Below are 21,300 nucleotides of genomic sequence, written 5' to 3'. Positions count from 1 at the left end.
CTGGTAGCTTCCAGGGCAGGAAGTGCAGGAAACCCACTGTGGCTTTTATTCCAGAGTTAAAAGGAGATATCCAAGACACTGAATCTATTTTGGGAGCACCTTGGATGCTGCCTTTAAAGTCTAGAAAAAAAAACACCAAGTGTGTCTTTTCCACACCACTGATGTTAGTCTGCCTATTGATGCCATTCTGCCTTTGCAAGTAAAGATCCACTCAGCCTGGCTGGCACATGGGCAGATTGTGCTATAACTTCATTCTCCACAATGGATGGTTGACATTTCCTCCAGCAGATTAGGAGATAGGTGGGAATCTCCCTGTATGATTAAATGAGATACCAAACAGTCTGTGGAAGATCTCTCTTACACTAATACACACACATACAATGAGGAACAAATCTTATGTGAGTGTGTGTGTTCATGGGAGAGGCATAGAGAGAGAGAGATGCAGGAATGGTGTCAGTGGGACACCTACCAAAACCCCAGCAACCCCAGTAGGGCTAAAAATATTGGTGCTCCCCCCATTTTAATCTCCCAATAGCGCTAAAAATATTGATCTCCCCCCCCCCCCCATTTTAATCTCCCAATACTCCAAGCATCATGAAACAGCTGCACTTGGTTGAGCAGTATGAAGTCCTGCACACACCTCCATCTGCTACCTGAGGCTATTATCTCACTTTTCCTAATGGTAGGGGCTGGTCCAGTTGTTCTCCTTAGATGCAAGCTTGTTTTCTGTTGCTCCAGAGAATAAGACAAAGAGCAATGGATTCAAACTACAGGAAAAGAGATTCCACCTAAAAATTAGGGGAACTTCCTGACAGTAAGAGCTGTTCGACTGTAAAACACACTCCCTCGGAGTGTGGTGGAGTCCTTTTCTTTGGAGGTTTTCAAACAGAGGCTGAATGGCCTCTGTCGGGGATGCTTTGGTTGTGGGTTCCTGCATGCTAGGTGGTTGGATTGGATAGCCCTTGTGGTCTCTTCCAAACTCTCTGAGTCTATGGACCTTACCGCACAAGCCCTGTTCTTGCAGCAGTCATGCTATTTTACAAAGGGCAGGGGACATACTGCTTGTAGAGAAGCCATCACATCACCTCTTCTCAATGGTGCAACTGGGGATGCTTCCCTCATCACACTTGTTTCCTGATTGTTCCTTAACCCTATATCCCTGCCTTATGCATGCCTTTTAACGTTGTTGTTTTTAATTCACTTTTTTGGACAATTCTGGGGCTCTGCTATTGTGACTCAAGTTAAAATAAATAGAAAAATTAATAAATCAAGGTAATCAGAGTGATTGGGAATGGCAAGGGAGAGGGGGACACCGTGTGACAGGTGATTGCACAACTGCGCCATCAGTGACATTTTGCACCTGAGGACTTGTATGCTTGCCAGGTCATTGACAGGTTTCTCTCATCAATGAAAAGGGACAGGTTGGGGACCGAGCGAGAGCCGGTGTGGTGTAGTGGTTTGAGCATGGGATGATGACTCTGGAGCGCAGGGTTCAAACCTCAACTGGACCATGAAAACCCACTTAGTGACCTTGGGCAAGTCACATGCTCTCAGCTCAAAGGATGGAAAGGGCAAACTCCCTCTGAAGAAATTTGCCAAGAAAACCCTGTAATAGGTTTGGAAACAACTTGAATACACATCACACGCACACACATACGGACAAAGCAGCTACAAGTTGGAGGTGGCATCCTGCGATGAACATGGCTAATGCCACTTCTTTCTTGATATAATCACGGTTTAAAAGCCACGTGTAGTAATGTCCTATGAGTCCATGTATTTGTAAAAGCAATGATAAGAAAGATACCTTTATGGTGCACTGCTAAGCATGTTTACCTGGAAGAAATCTCCCTTGTGTTCAGAGGACCTTACTTTTTCCAGGTAAATGTGCATAGCACTATGACCTAATCTCTAATGTGCTTGTCCTCCAAACAAAACTCTAATGCTTTTGTCATGCAAACAAAACCTTGCAGGATGGCTCCCTGGAACTTCCCACTGCTCAGGGAAGTCAGGAGCACAGCCTAATCTTTACTGCTGGCTTGTAGGGAAATACTTACATTCTGAAGTCAACATGTTTCAAGATTATGTTGGAAGATCATGCCCCCAATTCCCTTGGAAGTGTCTTTCTCATTATTATTATAGCTCTGTGTGCCTCCCCACTTCCCTGAGCAGTGCAAAGTTCCAGCAGCAGCTCAAATGGGGTCAGCTGGCCTCTCCCTCCCTGTTCACCATCCTTAGGCCACCCTGATTGTGAACGAAACAGTTGCATGTTAACGATTGTTAATAAGGGGTAATGATGAATCTGCCTGGATTATTGAAGGACAGACCCAGAGATCAGTGGCCCAGTTCATGCTCTGCATGCAGAATGGCATTCCCTGGCACCTCCAGTTTAAATAATCATGTGGAAAAGAGACAGTGTGACAGAATTTTGAGCGTTGGGTTATGACCCCCCAGTAGAGTGTGTGTGTGTGTGTGTGTGTGTGTGTGGTGTGCCTTCAAATCATTTTTTACTTATGGTGACCCAAAGGCAAACCTATCATAGGGTTTGACTCCAGTAGACCATGTTCAAATCCCTGCTTGGCCATGGAAATTCACTGGGTGGCACTGGGCAGCTTACACTCTCTCAGAGCAATATTCAACCCTCCCTGAACAAATCTTGCAGAGACAACCCCATGATAGGTTGGCCTTAAGGTTGCCAGAAGTAAGAAGCAGCTTGAAAGCACACAATAACAACAAAGCAGCTGGTGTTGGGTATGAAAGACAAGCTACTTAAGATCATGGTTTGGAAGTGTTACTTTTCAAGACTACATCCAACTCTTCATCCCAACTAGACTAAACCCAGTTGAATCTATGGAATTTACAATGTTGGCCAATTCCCAAGTGTCCAGCTCCTCGAACCTCCTCAACCATGATGGTCATTAGCCAGAGAATTCTTGGAATTGTAGTCCACAAAAGAAACTTTTGCCAAGTTGTCTGAGACCCTGGCATGTCTCAGACATGTTTGAGGATATGTTTACAGGCACTTGTCCCTCCATCTCATTCCAGGTATCTCTCCAAACCCGTCCTTTTCTGTGGCCTCAGCTCATCCAGATCCAACCATACTCAGCCAAAGACTTTATGTTCCCTCAACATAAAGTCTTTGGATTTTCCCGCTAAATCAAAGGATGTATAATTGAAATAATAATCACATATTCTTCCCCTGCATCTGTTCCCAACCTCTACTGCCATTCCTTTGTTGTTTCCCTATGCCAACTTTAGATTGAAAACCCACTGGGATAGAGAGCTATGGTCATGCATATTATTTGTAGAGCTTGGAAAAGTTAACTTTTTCTTTGGGACATTCTGAGAATTACAGTGCAAAACGTTTCCTAAGCTCTGGTTACTTTAAAAGTACAAATAGATACATTGGCCCCTTCTTATCTGCGGGGGTTCCATTTTGGACTCCGCCCCAAGTAGATGAAAAAAATCAAGGGACCTCAGATTTCGTAGGTTGGGAAAATGAGTACCAAGCTTTTTGGAGACAACTGGCTTACAGATTGTAAACTGCTTAGAGAGTGCCGAGTTCACTATTAAACGGAACAGAACTGTGAATACTATTGCTAATGCTATTGCTACTTTCAATAGCAGTGCGTGTGCATGCACTCACTCTGCCGTGGCCGTATGCATGTGTGGCCATTAGCGGCAATGGAGTTTGCGGATGGCAAGCCCGCAGTTGGAGAGGGCGGGCTGTAGATGGTTCCATATACAATAACAATGAAAATAAGATAAATGATTGCAACAATAGATGCATCCAGTGGTATCACTAGCTAGGGGATGGAGGATGTCACCTCGTGTGGAGAGTGTCATCCAGGAAGAGTGTGAGTTTGCCCTCCTGCTGCTCCATCGCAAGGCTTTGCCCACCCCGGGAGAAGGCCTGGCAATGGAGCAGCTGAGAAGGCAACAGTTTTTGCGATTTTGTGAGGTAGAATGAAAGATTTGTCTGTAGTGTGAGAACAGCAATGTGGCAGTCAGTATCCGACAAACGTGCACATGTAAACCAACACAAAGGATCCATGGCTAAGCACAGCCAGCATGGTGTAGTGATTTGAGTGTTGGACTATAACTCTGGAGCCCAGTGTTCAATTTCTGGCTTGGCAATAAAACTCACTTCATGACCTTGGGCAAGTCACACTCTCTCAGCCTCAGAGGAAGGCAATGGCAAACTTCTGAACAAATCTTGCCAAGAAACCCCGTAATAGGGTCACTTTAGGGTCGCCACAAGAAGAAGAGAGTTAAAACCCAGTCCAAGTGTGAAACAACACTAGGAATGGAGGAGATGTTTGTTGTCCACATTTTGAAGCAAGCTGTACTATCACTTCACAGAGCAATATTCAGATCAAAACATAGTTATTCTTCAGACTGCTCACTTTTCTGGGTATGTGCTGCCGTGCACTTCTCAGTTCAAAAACTGCATACAAATTGTATATGTCACCGAAAGATACATACAAAAAAAGTATTCATGTTAAAAACATATTTTTGAAAAACAGAGTTTATGTTGAGTCCCACTTGACCTCATTCTATAACATCAAGATAATGTATGTGTATATTTTGTTTTAACAATGGATGTCGCTTTCAAATTCTTGGAGCTAAGTGATATATCTGTATTTGTAAGCAAACAACCAAATAATGTGGGTGCAAAATGTACACATTAGGGGAATTTTTGTACAACATGCAAAATTGGGGGAAAGTATTCTTATAGTACAATTTCCAGGATCCATTTAGGATTCTGTGAACTGAAAGTCCAAAACAGAGGTTTACAAGTTGTGCAGCTGCCAAAAAGCATATGTTAGGGGAAAGGTATATAAAAAATGTGACTGTTTATCTTTCCTTTTTTTCCAATTTAAAAAACTGCATACTTGTGCAGAAATGGGATGGAACCAATTTATGACTGAACAAGTGTGACATGGACGTGGACTGGAAATAGATTGATTTGTCCATCCCTACAAAACAAAACAATGCTAAGGCTCTGCCATACTACAAAATAGTTTTTTTGTGGTAAGGATTATTTTTATTTTTATTTATTTTTACATAAATATATAGTATGCAACATACATGATGACAAGTATAGATTGGTACCTTCTGCAGCACAAAAGAAATATCCAACACTTTTGCTATTTCTTATAATTCAAGAAGCTAAGAAGGAATCCCCAATCAATTCAACGTACTTTCTCACATTTTATATGAAATGAACCATAGTAAATGTTTAGAAAATTAAGACTCCCAAGCATACCCTATAAAGAAACGCCGGCCCCTAAAACATTCTAAACCAGGTCATACCCTACAGCTCCACAATCCATCTTGTGTTTGAAATTGGCATCAGATATAATGATATTACTGGAACAGTGCTATAAAATTGTGTCACAGGCTAGATCTAGCCCAAAGGCTGTCAGACAGCCACCAAGATCCGGTTCGTCACTCTTCCCTAACAATGGATGCTTTCTTTCAGTCTTATTTATTTGTTTTATTTAATCTCACCTTTTTTCCAGTGCTCAAACCAGCATATATGACTGTCCTCTTCCACACATTCATCCTCACAACAACCCAGTGTGACTGGCTAAAACCACCCAGTAACTTCTATGGATCAATGGGACCCTGAAGCAGGATCTCCCAAGTCCCAATCCACCACTGTAATTACTACGGCTGCATCTGCACTGGAGAAATAATCCAGTTTGACACCACTTTAACTGCCATGGGTCAGTGGTATGGAATTCCAAGAATTACAGATTTGTGAGATATTTAGCCTTCTCTGTCAGAGAGCTCTGGTGCCCCACCAAACCACAAATCTCAGAATTCCATAGCATTGAGCCATGGAAGTTAAAAGTGGTATCAAAGTGGATTATTTCTACAATGCAGAGGCAGAAGTAGTAATTACATTGGTGGACTGGGATACCCCTGGCTGGCTCTACAGCCTTGCAAACAACCCTACCAGAGTTATTAACCTACATTATTTTTTTTCTAACCCATAAAATTAGTTCCTTTTCCCCTCACTAACCAATTCCATTTCAATTCCAGGTAACAGGCATCTTTCCTGATAACATGGATGGCATGTAGAATATAGGCAAATGAACTTCACAGGGATTTTCCACTTTAAAAACTTTTTGACTGCCATTCATGCATCCCAAGCTGAATCAAAACCAAAGAGATACAGAGCACAGGATCCTACCAGGGTTTTTTAAAAGTCACCTCCCTGCTTCCATTTTGCAAACACCCTTTTGTAAAGAGAAAATTCTTTTGTAAAGAATTTTTGTAAGGAGGCCTCTTTGCTGGACAGCTCTTGGTCGCATGGGGTGTTCTAGGAAAAGCAACGTGACAGTCATCAACCAAAGGTGTGCTTTCACATTTCACATGGGATATGAAAATACTGAAATACAATCACCCCCGCAGAGAGAGAGAGAGAGAGAGAGAGAGAGAGAGAGAGATTGAGAGAGAGAGAGAGCTTTGCAGCCTACAAATATCACTGGACAGAAATATAGCTAAGACCGGACTCTTCCTTGGCCCAGTGGTTCTCTCTGCAGAAAGGTTTCCACTTTCTTACATCGCAGATACTAACTCAATATGTCTGTTTATATGGTTGTCCCATATAAACACATACAAGTATGAATAGGGATTGTATACTTCCATAAAATTGAGAGCAAACACTTTCCTGTGTCTGGGGAAACTCCTTTTTGGATTATAATGTTTTAGACTACAGAAAACACCACAGACCAACTACTACAACAGCTCCCAAGGAAGATCAAAGAAGAAAGTGTAAGGCTTACTGCTGAACATAAAGGAAACAAAAATAATGACCACTGAGAATATACACAAATTCAATCTAGACAACGAGGAAATAAAAATAGTAAAAAAGTTATCATACCTTGGATCAAACATTGATCCGAATGGGGACTGGAGTCAAGAAATCAGAAGAAGACTAAGAATGGGGAAGGCAGAACTAGAAAAAAATCCTAAAGAGCAAAGATATACAACTAAGCATGAAAATTAGAATTATACAACCATTGTATTTCATTACCATGTATTCTAGATCAAGGGAAGTAATAGTACCACTCTATTCTGCTTTGGTCAAGTCTCTGACCATTTCTGGGCACCACAATTCAAAAAGGATGTTGAGAAGCTGGAGCATGTCCAGAAGAGGGCGAACAAATGTTGAAGAGTCTGGAAACCATACCTTATGAGGAGAGACTTGAGGAGCTGGGTATGTTTAGTCTGGAGAAGAGAAGGTTAAGAGGTGATATGATAACCCTTTATAAGTATTTGAATGGGTGTCCTTCTTGAGGCTAGAGCAAGTTTATTTTCTGCTGCTCCAGAGAATAGGACCTGGAGCAATAGATGCAAGCTACAGGAAAAGAGATTCCACCTCAACATTAGGAAGAACTTCCTGACAGTAAGAGCTGTTCGACAGTAGAACATATTCCCACGGAGTGTGATGGAGTCCCCTTCTTTGGAGGTTTTTTAAACAGAGGCTGGATAGCCATCTGTTGGGGATGCTTTGATTATGATTTTCTGCAAGGCAGGGGGTTGGACTGGATGCCTTTGTGGAGTCTTTCAAATCTGTGATTCTATGATTCTATGGATACAAGAGTTGAACAATTAAAAAAGCTGATAGGAAGAAAATCAATTCATTTGAGATATGGTGCTGGAGAATAGTGCTGAGGATTCTATGGACAGTCAAAAAGCCAAGCAAATGGGCCCTTGAGAACAGATCAAGTCAGAAATCTCCCTGGAGGCCAAGATGATTAAACTAAAGCTGCCATACTTTGGCCACAGCATGAGAAGACACAACTCATTGGAAAAAATGCTAGGAAAGGTGGAGGGAAACAGAAAGAGAGGAAGATCACATGCCAGATGGTAGACTCTATTAAGGAGGTCACGGATATGAATTTGCAGGACCTACGCAAAGCAGTGGAGGATGTAGCCATGATTTTGGGATGGGATGGGAGTCCAGACTAAGTGCCACCATTATAATGGGGTTTGGGCACACACCATTCATTGTATCTAATGGAAGGGGGAGGGTCCGGACCCCATGGACTCCCCCCCCCCCGGATACGTCCCTGGGAGGACAGGGAGTCTTGGAGATGTTTCATCCACAGGGTTGTCATGAGTTGAGATCTATTCGAAGGCAGTTAACAACAACAACAAATTGACTGGGGAATGCTGATAGTGCTAAAGAGAAACTTTTCCAAGCTCTGAGAGAGAAAAAATATCTGCCTTTCTGCTTTACCTTGCTATGCTTCACTGGTTTTAAGCAGACTTCCCCCTGCTTGCCTCTCTGATGCTGAGAAAAAAGCAAATTCCTTTAGGCTACAGATTCTATAGAGTAGAGCATGGTGAGTTTGGGTTGAAGACAAAACGGCTTTTGCTCCTGCACATACACACACACACCTTTTTGTTCAAAGTAGATGTCACCACTGCTGTGTATACTGACAGAGCAAAGATCTCTTTAACGTATACCTAATCACCCAAGAAATCTAGTTGGGGCCTAAAAGCAATGGCAATTACTGCAGACCCATTGTACAGTGCTCTTGTGTTCATCTGCAGTTCTTTTCCCCTCTTCAGCAATGCCTAAACTAGCAGCCGTATATTGTTTCTTTCGTCCCAAGAGATTCAGAGGCCTCAGCAGCATCTATGAATGTATATTGACAAGGGCCCAGAATCCTCTAGAATCCAGTGGCTGCTCTCTCTAACCTAGGGTGGCCACTTACAAATTGCCAAAAAAGAGGAAATGCCAAAAATGTCCTTTGAAAAGGGAGAAAACAAGGTGCCAATTCATCGAAATGCTCTTCTTGTGTTGATCTACATTCAGATCCAAGTTTAGAAATTGTTACTGTAATGTACTCAGAAAGCCAGGTATAGTGGTTTGAGTGTTGAATTACGACTCTGGAGACCAGGGTTCGATTCCCGGCTTGGCCATGAAACCCACTGGGTGACCTTTGGCAAGTCACAGGCTCTCAGCTTCAGAGGAAGGCAATGGCAAACTTTGTCTGAACAAATTTTGCAAGAAAACCATATAATAGGTTTGCCTTAGGGGCACCATTAATTGGAAATGACTTGAAGATACACAACAACAATGTAATCAGAAAGACATTCTATCTCGCCATAGTGAGGAATGCTGTGACCAACCAACTTCTATGGCTGCTCTGTCAGGTATCCAAGTATTAATTGCTGGGGAGGAACTTTGTGGTCCCTGCTCTGTCTTCCTATGAAACTGGAATTGAACTGGACTGGACTAGACCAGTGGGTCTTAGGAGAGCCAATGTGGCATAGTTATTTGGGTGTCAGACTATGACTCTCAAAACCAGGGTTCGATTCCCAGCTCGCCTATGGAAACCCACTGGAAGGTCCTGGGCAAGTCACACTCTCTAGCCTCAGGGGAAGGTACTGACAATAGCAATAGCAATAGCACTTACATTTATATACTGCTTAATAGTGAACTCAGCACTCTAAGAGGTTTATAAAGTGTAAGCCAATTGCCCCCAACAAGCTGGGTACTCATTTTACTGACCTACGAAAGGATGGAAGGCTGAGTTAACCTTCGAGCCCTGCAAGATTGAACTCACAACCTTGTGGCTGCAATACCGGCATTTAACTACTGTGCCACCAAGGCTCCCTATCCTCTTCTGAATAAATCTTGCCAAGAAAACCCTATGATAGGGTGGCCTAAATGTTGTCATAAATCAGAAATTATTAGAAGACACACAACAATAACGATATGGAAAACCAGACATCCCGGAACTAAGGTAATAGTTTACTCCACTAAACCATCCTAGATTATAGGTGTTTGGGTATCAGCATCTTTTTAAGACCTGACATGAAGTTCAAACGTCATTATTTTTAACCAGCAAGCAATGAGCAGTTTCTAGATTAGTTAATGTGGAAGATCATTCTGTTTTGCTGCCTAAGATGTACCAGTAAATGGCACCCCATCACCCACCACTTATATCAAGGTCTGTTCTACTTAAAGGCACCCTGGCCAAAATGCTAAAATGACTGATTGAGAGCCAGCGTGGTATAGTGGTTTGAATATTGGGCTACAACTCTGAAGATCAGGGTTTGAATCCCTGTTTAGCCATGAAACCCACTGGGTTGACCTTGGGCAAGTCACATGCTCTCAGCCTCTGAGGAAGGCAATGACACATTTCCTCTGAACGAATCTTGCCAAGAAAACATCATCATAGGTTCATATTACATTTGCCATAGATCTGAAATGACTTGAAGGCACAAACAACAACAATTAAAGCTCTCCAGCTTTAAGGCCATTAAAGCCTCCCTAGTTTTAAGTCTGGCAACTCTACAAATGGTTTAGCACTTTTCCACATAGCTTTCCACACAGTTTTCCAAATAGTTATATGACATTATATAAAGATGGGATGAGACAGATCAGCAGATTGATTCCCTTACAAACACATCCCTTAGTTAAGGTGAATAGTACCTAAACTCAGTGAAATGATTTGGGACCTCGAAGCAGAAAATACCATAAGTACCTCTCCAGACCTCTGGTATTAAAAATAATAAGAGTACCAAAACCCTTTTGTTACCCTTTCCTGATACCCTAGACTTATCACCTAAGGTGTTTGTTTCACTCTGCTTGATGGTAGAGGTTGGTCCTGGCATTAAGAAACCAGATTTTGGGATGAATTTGTTGTTGTTGTGTGCTTTCAAGTAGTTTCTGGTTTATGGTGTGCTTTCAAGAAGTTTCTGACTTATGGCGACCCTATCATGGGATTTCTTGGCAAGATTTGTTCAGAGGAGGTTTGCCATTGCTTTCCCCTGAGGCTGAGACTATGTGACCTGTCCAAGGCCACCCAGCTGGTTCTATGGCCAAGCAGGGAATTGAACCTTTTGGTTTTCAGAGTCACGATCCAACACAAACCACTACTGGGATTTCTTATTTATATCTGAAAGAGTAACTCAATCTGCTACATTTTAGTAACACATTCCTTTGTAGTTATTTCTGGGACAAAAAAACTTTTTAAAAGTACAAAAGTGACCCCATATACTCTACAATAAAGCCCCCAAACTAATGGTTTAGGAATAAAAAGTAAATCTAATTCATTACATTAAAAAAAATGTTAGGAGCTTATCGCTTGGTTTACTAATTTGGCTTACCAAATTACCTCTTCCAGTTTAAATTTCAATTCGGGCTGCATCCTGATCTTATCAGAAGGTTTTTGCCATCAAATTTGCCACTCAAATACAGCCAGGGGCCATCTCTCTTCCCAGGAGTGCTCCGTGCGGCTCTTCTTTTTGGATCCAGGAATTTTCTGGCTTAAGGAAATGGCCACCGGAGAGCTCCTGGAAGCAGGGATGGACCCGGGCTGTATTCGGGCGGCACATTCAGCAGCAAAAACTTTCTGATAAGATCAGGATGCAGCTGAAATTTAAACCGGGAGAGGTAAGCCAAATCAATAAGCCAAGCGATAAGCTCCTTAGATTTCTTTTTAAAGACCAACATCTTTACCCCAAAAGTAATGTCTTAGGAGTCTGTGTCATTATTTGTAATGCATCACTTCCAAGCTTAGTTTGAAATTGTGTATTATAACACTATGTACTAGGAACACCCCAATTGTCAGACCTAGGATTACTCCCCGAGCTGCACACATACTCACACACTATGACACATTACTGAAAGCTCTACTCAGCCTGCTGCATGCTGTGTTTGTGTATTCTACAATAACCACTTATTTAAAAGCCAAGAAGGTGTTTGTTCTTTTGGCTAAAGGACTATTTTATAAACATTATCGTCTACAATATGTTATAACAGTTCAAAATATACCTCAGCAGCAGGAGTAATGTAAAATATCACTCTGTGGAGCCTTTGTGGCTGGCCCTACTATTAAATAGATTGAGGTGACAGTCTCAGACAGCAGATTTTGGGTGTCATGAAAGGGCAGCAAATTGTTCATTATTTACTAAGTTATTATGTGAAGTCGAAGTTATTATATTTGTTACAGCCACAGATGGGAAGAAGTGCTTGAGGGATTTGCTGTCTCAAGTGGCAAAATACCTTGCCTGGCAGTTGGGTACTACGCACTTTGACTCGGATGAGTTGGGGGTGCCATTTGCTACTTCACCTCAGGCTGCAAAATGTCTTGGGTTATCCTGTATGTTACAGATATTCAGAGATTTAACGGTGGAGTTGCCAGCTGAAATGTGAAGAATGACAGGTGCTCAAGCAACTCAGCTATGAAAAGTATAATGCTCAGTCTCCAAAAAAAAAAAGAAGAGGGATAAAAGAAGGCAAATGGTTTATGAAGAGCAGATACTAGAAATCAAAGATATAGTCTGTAGGATCAGTATGCAGAGAGATCTTGTAGCACCTTTGAGACATACTTTTGGCCCCAAAACCTGCCCTCGACTTATACATGAGGTTGATACTAGAAAGGATAGCCTTTCCCTGATAAATAGGAACAGTTGGCATATATGGACTGTTACAATATGTTCTTGTTATTGTTGCATGCCCTCAAGTTGTTTAGACTTATGGCAACCCTAAGGCAAACCTATCATGGGGTTTTCTTGACAAGACCTTTTCAGAGGTTTGCCACTGCCTTCCCCTGAGGCTGAGAGCAAGTGACTTGCCCAAGATCACACAATAGGTTTCTGTGGCCAAGTCAGGAATTGAATCCTAGTCTCCAGAGTCATAGTCCAACACATAAACCACTATGCCACACTGGTTCTCACAGCATTTCCTAGTTGACTGCAATAGGAATTAATTTGCAAGATTGGTAATGCCATCTGAGAAGGGCACGAGTTCAGACATCCAGGGATCCACTCAGTAGAGTGAGCAGAAGGGACCCAAATTACGCTTACCATAATTTGAAATGAAACAATACATTTTACCAACTCAACTCTGTCTATAGATCATTCATTCCAGAGTCTTAAATTTAACTACATGCAATGCTGGGTATCAGGTTTCATGTTTTAAGGAAGAATGGTGAATTAGATCAAGGACTGCCAATTGAAAGTGCATAGTGTGGATCCAATAGTTTTATCTGATCTCTGGTGACCCCACTACATATAATCAAACAGTGTATCTGTATGGACTGGTGAGGGGATCTGCATGTTTTTTTCTGTCAAAGAAAGTTAGTGGTATTTCCACATGTTCAGTGTTACAGCTCTCTTTGGGCTTTCTAAGCAACTATTAATCCTAATTCCACAAACAAAGGTTATCTAAATGTTATTGTTAATCTCTTAATGTGAAATAGATCTCTCAACATCCACAAGGTAAACTCAATTACAGCCTTTTAAAGACAGTAAGTATAAATTGAGAGAGCCAGCATGGTGTAGTGGTTTGAGTATGTGGAGAGACCAGGGTTCAATTCCCCGTTCAGTCATGGAAACCCACTGGGTGACCTTGGGTGAGGAGTCACATACTCTCAGCCTTAGAAAAGCCTATGAGAGGACCACCATAAATTGGAAACAACTTGAAGGCAAATAGCAACAACAACCAAGTATCAACTAAAAGCAGAGCTTGGACAAGTTTATTGTTTGTATTATAAATCAACTTTGGTTGAGGGTTCCCAGGAGCGAAGGTCCAAAAACTAAAATTTTCAACCTCTTTATGAGACAGAAAGGGGGGGGGGGGTGTACTACTCAGTAATGCCTATTCTTTTTTTAAAAGAAAATATTCAGGGCCATTATTTGAGTGTAAGATTTAAAAATTTTAAACAGTGGTAAGAATTCTACAACTGTCAGACATGCTTGCAGTTTGGAGGAATTCAGCCACACTTTTGTTCCTTTGGAAGCAATAGGAGAAATTACTGAGGACTAACTTGAGTCCCATTGACTGCCACTGGGTTCAGTGGCACTAAAGGGTTACTAACTTCTAGATCCAGCCTGCTAAAATTTCAAACACAGCTTTCCAGGGTTGATGGTCACCAACACTATCCATCAGAGCAGAGGTGTAAATCATATGGCTTTCCAGATGTTGTTGAGCTGCAGCTACCAGCATTCCTTAACACTGTCCATGCGGGGAGTTGTGGGACAATCCCACAACATCCATAGGGCCAGATGGTTCCCACCCCAGCTATACAATCTACTGTCTAAGTTTTACCATTCCTAAATAGAAGTGCAAAAAAGCTACAAAAATTATTCCACCAACAGAACTTAAGATTTCTGACCACTGCTTGTCCAATCTTCTAGAACACCTTTCTCATCTCTTTTCAAACTCACATTAAAGTGGCCATGCGTATTAAACATGTCAGTTACAATTTTTTCCATTTAGTGATACTTAAAATAATAAAACGTAGGGTTTTATCGATTTGTATATGTTTCTTCATTACATAGGTATATATGCTATTCGTCTCACACACACACACACACACACACACACACACACACACACACACCAGGCCAGCACTTTCACTTTGGAAAAAAGAAAGCTGAACAAGATAGTTAATGAGGGAATGGGGATCTGTACCACTGTTGCTTTCTGCCTCTGCCACCAACATCCCTTGGGTGACCTTGGGCACATCACTTCTGCATGGGGTTTAGTTATTTCCTAGCAACATATCTGACCACCCTAAAAATTCTCATAATAGTAACAATACTCCTTTCAAAATAGGAAATTATAGTGCTAGAAAACATCAACAAAATCACCTAAGTGAACAAGAAAACTCTATTTGGGGTGATACATCCATTTGCTCCATTGCTCCTGCTTTCCACTTAATTCTGGGGTCCAGAAAACAACTAGGCCTTTTCCTACTCTCCTGCCTCAACAACCTCCCTTGCTCCATCTCTAGCCATTCAGTCTGATGTTCCTGAAGCATCTTTGCATTAACCGCTTGCCGCCACAGTAAAGAAATGATTATTCAGCAAAATTCCACCCTGCCTTATCCCCTGATGTTTTCCTCTGTCTCTTTCAACTACCTGTTCCAGATCCTTATAATTGCATTAATTTTTAAAAAAATATTATTATTAAATATTGCAAACATACAGTCTCCCTCTCTCTTTTTCACACATACACACATAGATAGATATCCAGGTCCCTTCTTCCTCTGTCATGGTATCTTTTTCTGCCACTGCAGTATAACCATCCCCATTTCAAGCCACAATACCCATTCTACACACAGAGACACACACAAATTGAGGGACCGAGAGAGGAAAAGAGAGGCCTTGTGGTTTGGGTTTTCCTGCATCATTGCAGAGATGGATGGATTTCCCCCCTCCCCATCCTCAACCTTCCAACCAGTGACTGACCGTCACAGTGAAAGAAGAGACAGAAAGAGCGAAAGAAGACTGGGTTTTTCCATATGGCCCAGCCTTTGGTGTTTTATACAGGCAATCTTGCTCGTAACCAAGCCCAATAATCTAAACCGCACAATCAAATCAGCATCCCTGCAGAGAGTAAAAAAAAAATCCACTCTTCCATTCATCCAGAGTGCTGCAGCAGCAGAAGATGGGGGGGGGGGGGGGGGGAAGAGAAATCTATAGGCCTCTCCACAACACACATACTCACAACCACCACCAGCACCACTCCTGCCCCCCCCTAGAAATGCAGAATCTCAAAAAAGCAGAGATGGAGAAGTGAAACAGAAAAGGATGCTTGCCCCATGGGATTATTTGGGGCATAAATCTGGACCAGTTTGTTCCTCTGCCCCCCCCCCCCCCTTGGTCATTGCAGCCGCATTTTTGTCAACGCTGTCACTTCACCCTACATATTTTCTGCTTCAGGACCCAATTGCCTGAAGGGACACCCATCCAGGAAATATGGGTGACCCACTGCTGCCTTCCCCTTTCTAGACTTCACTGGGTATTTTGTCTGCATGTACACACATACACACACACATCTCTCTACTATCACATAAACAATGTGGTACTTAATAACCACCTCCCAAAAAAAGCATTTGCTGCTGAGTAGTAATGTAATAGTATGTCTTTCAAACCTAAATCTTAAAAAATTATTTTTTCACATGTCGTAATTGGCATATCTGGAATAGAAAACAATTCACTGCCAAGCACATGCACCCCAAATAAACTCTGGCTGGGTAAACATCTCCAGTGTCCTCCTCTTTTTAGCACTTCTTTCTTGCTCAGAGACCATCTCCCAAAAATGTCAGAGAGAGATGTAGTTTCCTCAACATCCACAGTGCAATCCCCTTCTCTTGACAGCCTACCTATCTATCCTCCAAGCTCCTATTTGTCCCAAGTAGGAGTCTCCCCAAAAAAAACCTCCAAGAACCCCATCTTCCCTTCAACACTCCCAACACCCATTTCTTTCCTGGGGGGGGGGCAGTATCTCACTTTCTTGTCCTTATTGTGCAATGGGACAAATGTTTCTTTACCTTTACTACATACACATCTTGTCTTCATCACAATAGGCCAATATACCCTTGATCATCCTCCCAAACCATTCCTTGTTACCCACCACTGTATTCAGAGGAGGAGGAAGAGAAATGCAATGGCTTGAAGAGGGGGATTCTCTTTTGGTGGGGTTGTCCCATCATATTCATCCCCATGGCCTACACACCTACATCCCCACCCCCTAAAAAACCCCTCAGCATCTCTACTCACCGGTCTGCCCTTTGCCTAGGGTTTTTTCCAGCCTGTAGGGCCCCACGTACTGAGCATGCTGTTGGCTCTGTTGAGGTTGGTAGGGATGGACCCCACCTGCTTCTTTGCCACCGGACATAGCTTTTGTCTGTCACCCTTCTGAGCAACCAGAGGAAACAAGAGGGGGCTGGGGTGGGGATGGGGAGGTTGGGGAGGGGAGGAGGGTGGGGAGAGGCAAGAAAGGCCTCCTTGATATCCCCCTATAGGGACAATACAGGGGCCAGCATCCTGGCAGATTTAACAGGAGGGGGATGCTCTGGGCATCAGGAAAGGAGGGAGGGAGGGATGGAGAAGGAGGAGGGAAAGGAGGAGGGAGAAGAAGGAGGATGCTACAGTCCAGGTACCAGCATCATCCAGCTTGTCCAGCCAAGGCTGCTGTTGCTGCTACTGCTGTTAGTGGTGCTGATGCTGCTAAGGATGAAGGATGCTGCTGAGAGGGAAGATGCTCTTGTACTCTGGTCCTTTGCCTCCCCTCTCACTGCAATCTGAAGGGATCTCTCCAGCTCTCCCCTTACATCAGCATCCGGGCAACTGGGTGACAGACACAATCCGGGTTAACCCTTGGAGGAACAAAGGCAGCGCCTCCTCCCCAGGCTGCCAGGGGAAAGGGGTGGGGATTAGGGGGCGGGGATGGGGGGGAAGAGGGAAAGGGTTTTGACCAGGGCCAGGACCAAGACCAGAACCAGGAGGGATGCAGCAGCTGGTTGGGAGGGGTTAATCAGGGATAGGACCTCTGGGGTTGAAGGGGGAGCTTGGAGGGTGTGCAAGGTTTTGTAGGGGATGGAAGGATGTGCATGGAAGGGTTTGTGTGTGTGAGAGAGAAAGAGAGACAGAGTGAGAGAGGGAATCTGTAGCTGTGGTTTTGTATCAGTTGTGGCACCCAATGTGTGTGAAATCAATCGAGTCTCCTTTTTCGTTTTTTACAGGAAGGCGTGTGACTATTTGTGTGAATGCACGAGTGATTTGGTGGCATGAAATGCATGAAGACTTCCATTGTGTGTAAAAGGAGTCAGGTAGAGCCACTGGAGACAGAAAAAGAGGTTGAGATGTAAATGAAGATCTCTCCCTCCCTCTCACAGGCGCACACACTGAATGCATACTGCGAGAGCCTGAAAGACACACCAAAACCCCCTGTCCACCCAACAGATTTACATAACCACTGATGATTCTTATCTCCTCTTCTGTGACTGGACTTCCCTGCACGGCTGTCTGAATTAGCAGTGTGGTTTTGCAGGGTTTAGCATGCAAGGCAGGGTAGGCCAATTGTTTGTGCTGGGAGTGACTCTGGGTTAGTTTTTTTAAAAAAATGTGGGGCGTTTGCCCCACAACTAGCACCGCTACAGCAGAACATTTGGAAGCAGTGGTGGAGAAAGAAATAGAATCAAGAGGCAGGTGGATCTTTTCTCCTGTCACTTGTAAGATGGATTAAAATAGAAGTCACAGATCCATTCATACTGGACCTGTAGGCAGCACCTTTCTCCACTATGTACCACTGTTGCCACCTGTGTTGGGAAGAGCCTCTGCTTTTCTTTCATGGTGCACCTTCCTGGCATTTGGTTTTAGTTGAGGTCAAGGGTTTCCTCTGCTGTTCAGGTGGCAGTGTTGAACTAGTGTCCCAGTACACAGCTTTTTGTCTGCATATATGCATACATGGCAAAACATCTTTGCAAGCTCTAACTGGCTCTGGGATGGAAGAGATCTGCTTATTTGTTTTTTTTTACTCTCATACCTTGCATTTCTTCCAGTGAGTCCAAGGTAGTGTGTGATTCTCCCTACTCCATGGTGTCCTCCCAACAACTCTGCAAGGTAGATTAGGTTGACCAGCCCAATGGGTTTTATGGTTTAGTGGAAACTAAAAACTGAATCATACATGTCCTGGATAAACACTGTAGCCAGTGCATCACATTAGGTCAGACATAGACCTAGCAAATACAAAGAGAGAGAGAGATGGACACACAAGCATACACATACAATTATGCAGATGTAAACCCAAAATTACTGAACCACAATTCATCAATATCTCTATATCTTCTATGGACCTTATCACACTAGGGAAATCCTGAAGAGAAACAGGATTTGAAATGAGATTTGAATTAGAAAAAAAAAACCAGAAATGCAGGAAGTTTATCACATGACGTTACTGTTAACATGAAATAATGCAAAATTAAAACAAAGGTAAAATGGAAAAAAATGGCCCCTTTTAATTTTGGAATTTCCCGAAAGTAAAAAGCTGCTGTTTTTCTTCATTTTACCTTTGCTTTAACTTCGCGTTATTTCACTTTTGTAGTCATTTCGTGAGAAAAAAATTCCCTCATCTCATTTAAATCCAATTTCTCTTCTGGATTTCCCTAGTGTGATAAGGTCCTATGTCAGGATTAGGCAACTTTGGCAGGTCTGGAGATCAGTTTTCTGCCCCTTTGACCCAGGAGGCAAAAATACCAAAAAATGAGGGGGAGGGGGAATGAAGTGGTCAGAACTCCAGTATCATATTGTTAAACAGTGTGGCAACCCCTGAAACATATTTAAAGGCCAAATTGCCACTCTTGGATATTTCTGTCTGAAGCAATTCAACCATTTTTGATAGAATCTGGTAAACCAGGGAGATCGGGGCCTGGGGGGAAAAACATAGATGTCAACCAAGGCCACACTTTGCCCAGTCCTACTTTGGCATCCTATTTTTGTGGTTTTGAATAAGCACAAAGATGTCAGTGATGGTTTATAAATCTTACTACACGTATTAATTACTTCACTATTGCAAAGATGTCTGTGGAATCCTGTTGAACCATGCGGGTTCCTTTTTTAGACAGCCAGCATTGAGTTTGAGCACTGGACTCTTGCGAACAGGGTTCAAATCCCTACTTGGTCATGTAAACCAACTAGGTGACCTTGGGCAAGTCCCACTCTCTCAGCCTCAGAAAGTAGCAATGGCAAACCCCCTCTGAAGAAACTTGCCAAGAAAACCCCATTATAGGTTCATTTTAGGGTTGCCAATAAGTCAGAAACTACTTGAAGGAACACAACAACAACAACAACTGTTTTATCACCCAACAATGTTTTTATGACTGGCCTATATTATGATAATTATTACTGTTTATATTTTCTGCATTTTGATTCCCACTAAAACCATTCTTTACAATTCCATCCCAAGGACAGTCATACCACAGTTAACAAAGCCTCTGACAAAGCACCCATCTGTCGGGGGTGCTTTGAATGTGAGTTCCTGCATGGCAGGGGTTGGACTGGATGGCCCTTGTGGTCTCTTCCAACTTTAAGATTCTATGGGCCTGAAGAGACAGGCCAAAATAAAGCTCCTTCGGGTCACTTTGGAAGTGTGCTGTTTAAATGATGCATGCATTTTAAGAAGACAGAAGCCACTCCAAAGCCATGCTCCCAGTCCTAAGGACTGGAGCACAGCTTTGGTGCAGCTTCTGGCCTCTTAAGATGCATGTGTCATTTAAACAGCATACTTCCAAAGTGACTCAAAGCAGCTTTATTTTGGCCTGTCTGTACAGGCCCTATGATTCTTTCTTATTCTTCTTAGATTAGCCACTAGTTATGTTCTAGAAGTTATTGTGGTTAAAACGGGAGAATCATGGAACTGTTGTTAAACCAGACAAGCAAGATTTCTGCAACAGGCAAAGTTGTGCAGAAGTCACTGTTAACAAGTTGAGGCAACTGCCCATTTATGTGAGTGGAAAACAGAAATCCCGAACCACCCACTGTGATCACTCAGGGCTCTGCCAGACTGCTGAATAGTTCTGGAAAACCTAAGGACTTTCTGCTGCAGGATTTCACAGTTTATAATGATTGCTGCTGTTCCTGCATCCAGTTGTGCCCTAAATAAAGTCAGCCCTCCTTACCCACAGATATTTAAATCTATGGATTCAACCATCCATGGCTTGAAAACATTTAAAAGATATAAATTCCAAATACCAAACCGTGATTTTGCCATTTTATATAAGGTACACCATTTCAAAATGTTATTGTATTTAATGGGACTTTGAGCATCGTCAGATTTTGGTATCCATGGGGCGTCCTAGAACCAAACTCCAATGGATACCAAGGGCCCACTGTATACTGGAGTTTTGGCCCTGGTTTGGTGTTGGTTGTAGCACTTTAGCACTACTTTCAGTCTGCAAATTTAGTTTCAAATACTGTTTCCTCACAAATAGCTATGGCTAAGCTGTGGTGTGGATGTGGGTTCCCTCCGTTCCCCTGACATCCCCGCCCCCATGAACATATTCCCCCCATGCTCCTTTCCAGCATCTATTTCCCCTATCTCACACATTTATTTTTTAATATTTTCTGTTGAAATCATAGAGCGAAAGTGCTATGCCACTTTAGAACTATAACTATAGAAGAAAGAAAAAGAGAAGAAGAAATGTTCAGCCCGGTAACCAGAAATGGAACGAAGGAATGAAGGGCAGAAGAAAACTTCCCTGGCAAAGGTTATACTACCATTCTAAATGTCATCAGTGGGACTACCCAAAAGTACAGCAAGAAGAACCAAGGCAACAGAGGCAATATTGGAAATTCCTGGGGCAAGAAAGAAAAAAAGGCACCACTACAGTGGGCTATAAAAACTGCTGCTAATACCAGAAATTCACAAGAAAAATGCTGGGACAGGAAGATCATCATATTAATATCAGACCCCCTCCTGCAAATAACTACAGCTATAACTCCTATCAAATCCTGAAGCTTTTGGCCAGTCTGGAGGAG

At 42.7% G+C, this 21,300-nt stretch overlaps 1 protein-coding gene across 5 annotated transcripts in view; it reads right to left on the bottom strand.

Annotated features, from left to right (window-relative positions):
• The window catches only part of LOC149303658 (serine/threonine-protein kinase BRSK2-like), a 58,974-nt gene extending 42,007 nt beyond the window's left edge, over positions 1-16,967 (bottom strand). For all 5 annotated transcript variants that reach the window (XM_089481226.1, XM_089481224.1, XM_089481225.1 and 2 more), the window contains exon 1: positions 16,543-16,967. In XM_089481226.1, the coding sequence (XP_089337352.1) occupies positions 16,543-16,660 (118 nt within the window). In that variant the 5' untranslated portion in view covers positions 16,661-16,967. The remainder of the gene's footprint in view (positions 1-16,542) is intronic.
• Between the last annotated feature and the right edge of the window lie 4,333 nt (positions 16,968-21,300).

Source organism: Sceloporus occidentalis, unplaced genomic scaffold, assembly GCF_023333645.1.
Source record: "Sceloporus occidentalis isolate IW3139 unplaced genomic scaffold, rSceOcc1.0.p SCAF_14, whole genome shotgun sequence".
Taxonomy (NCBI): Eukaryota; Metazoa; Chordata; class Lepidosauria; order Squamata; family Phrynosomatidae; genus Sceloporus; species Sceloporus occidentalis.
The sequence above is the reverse complement of the archived record's forward strand: the minus strand, read 5'-3'. Positions and strand labels throughout refer to the sequence as shown.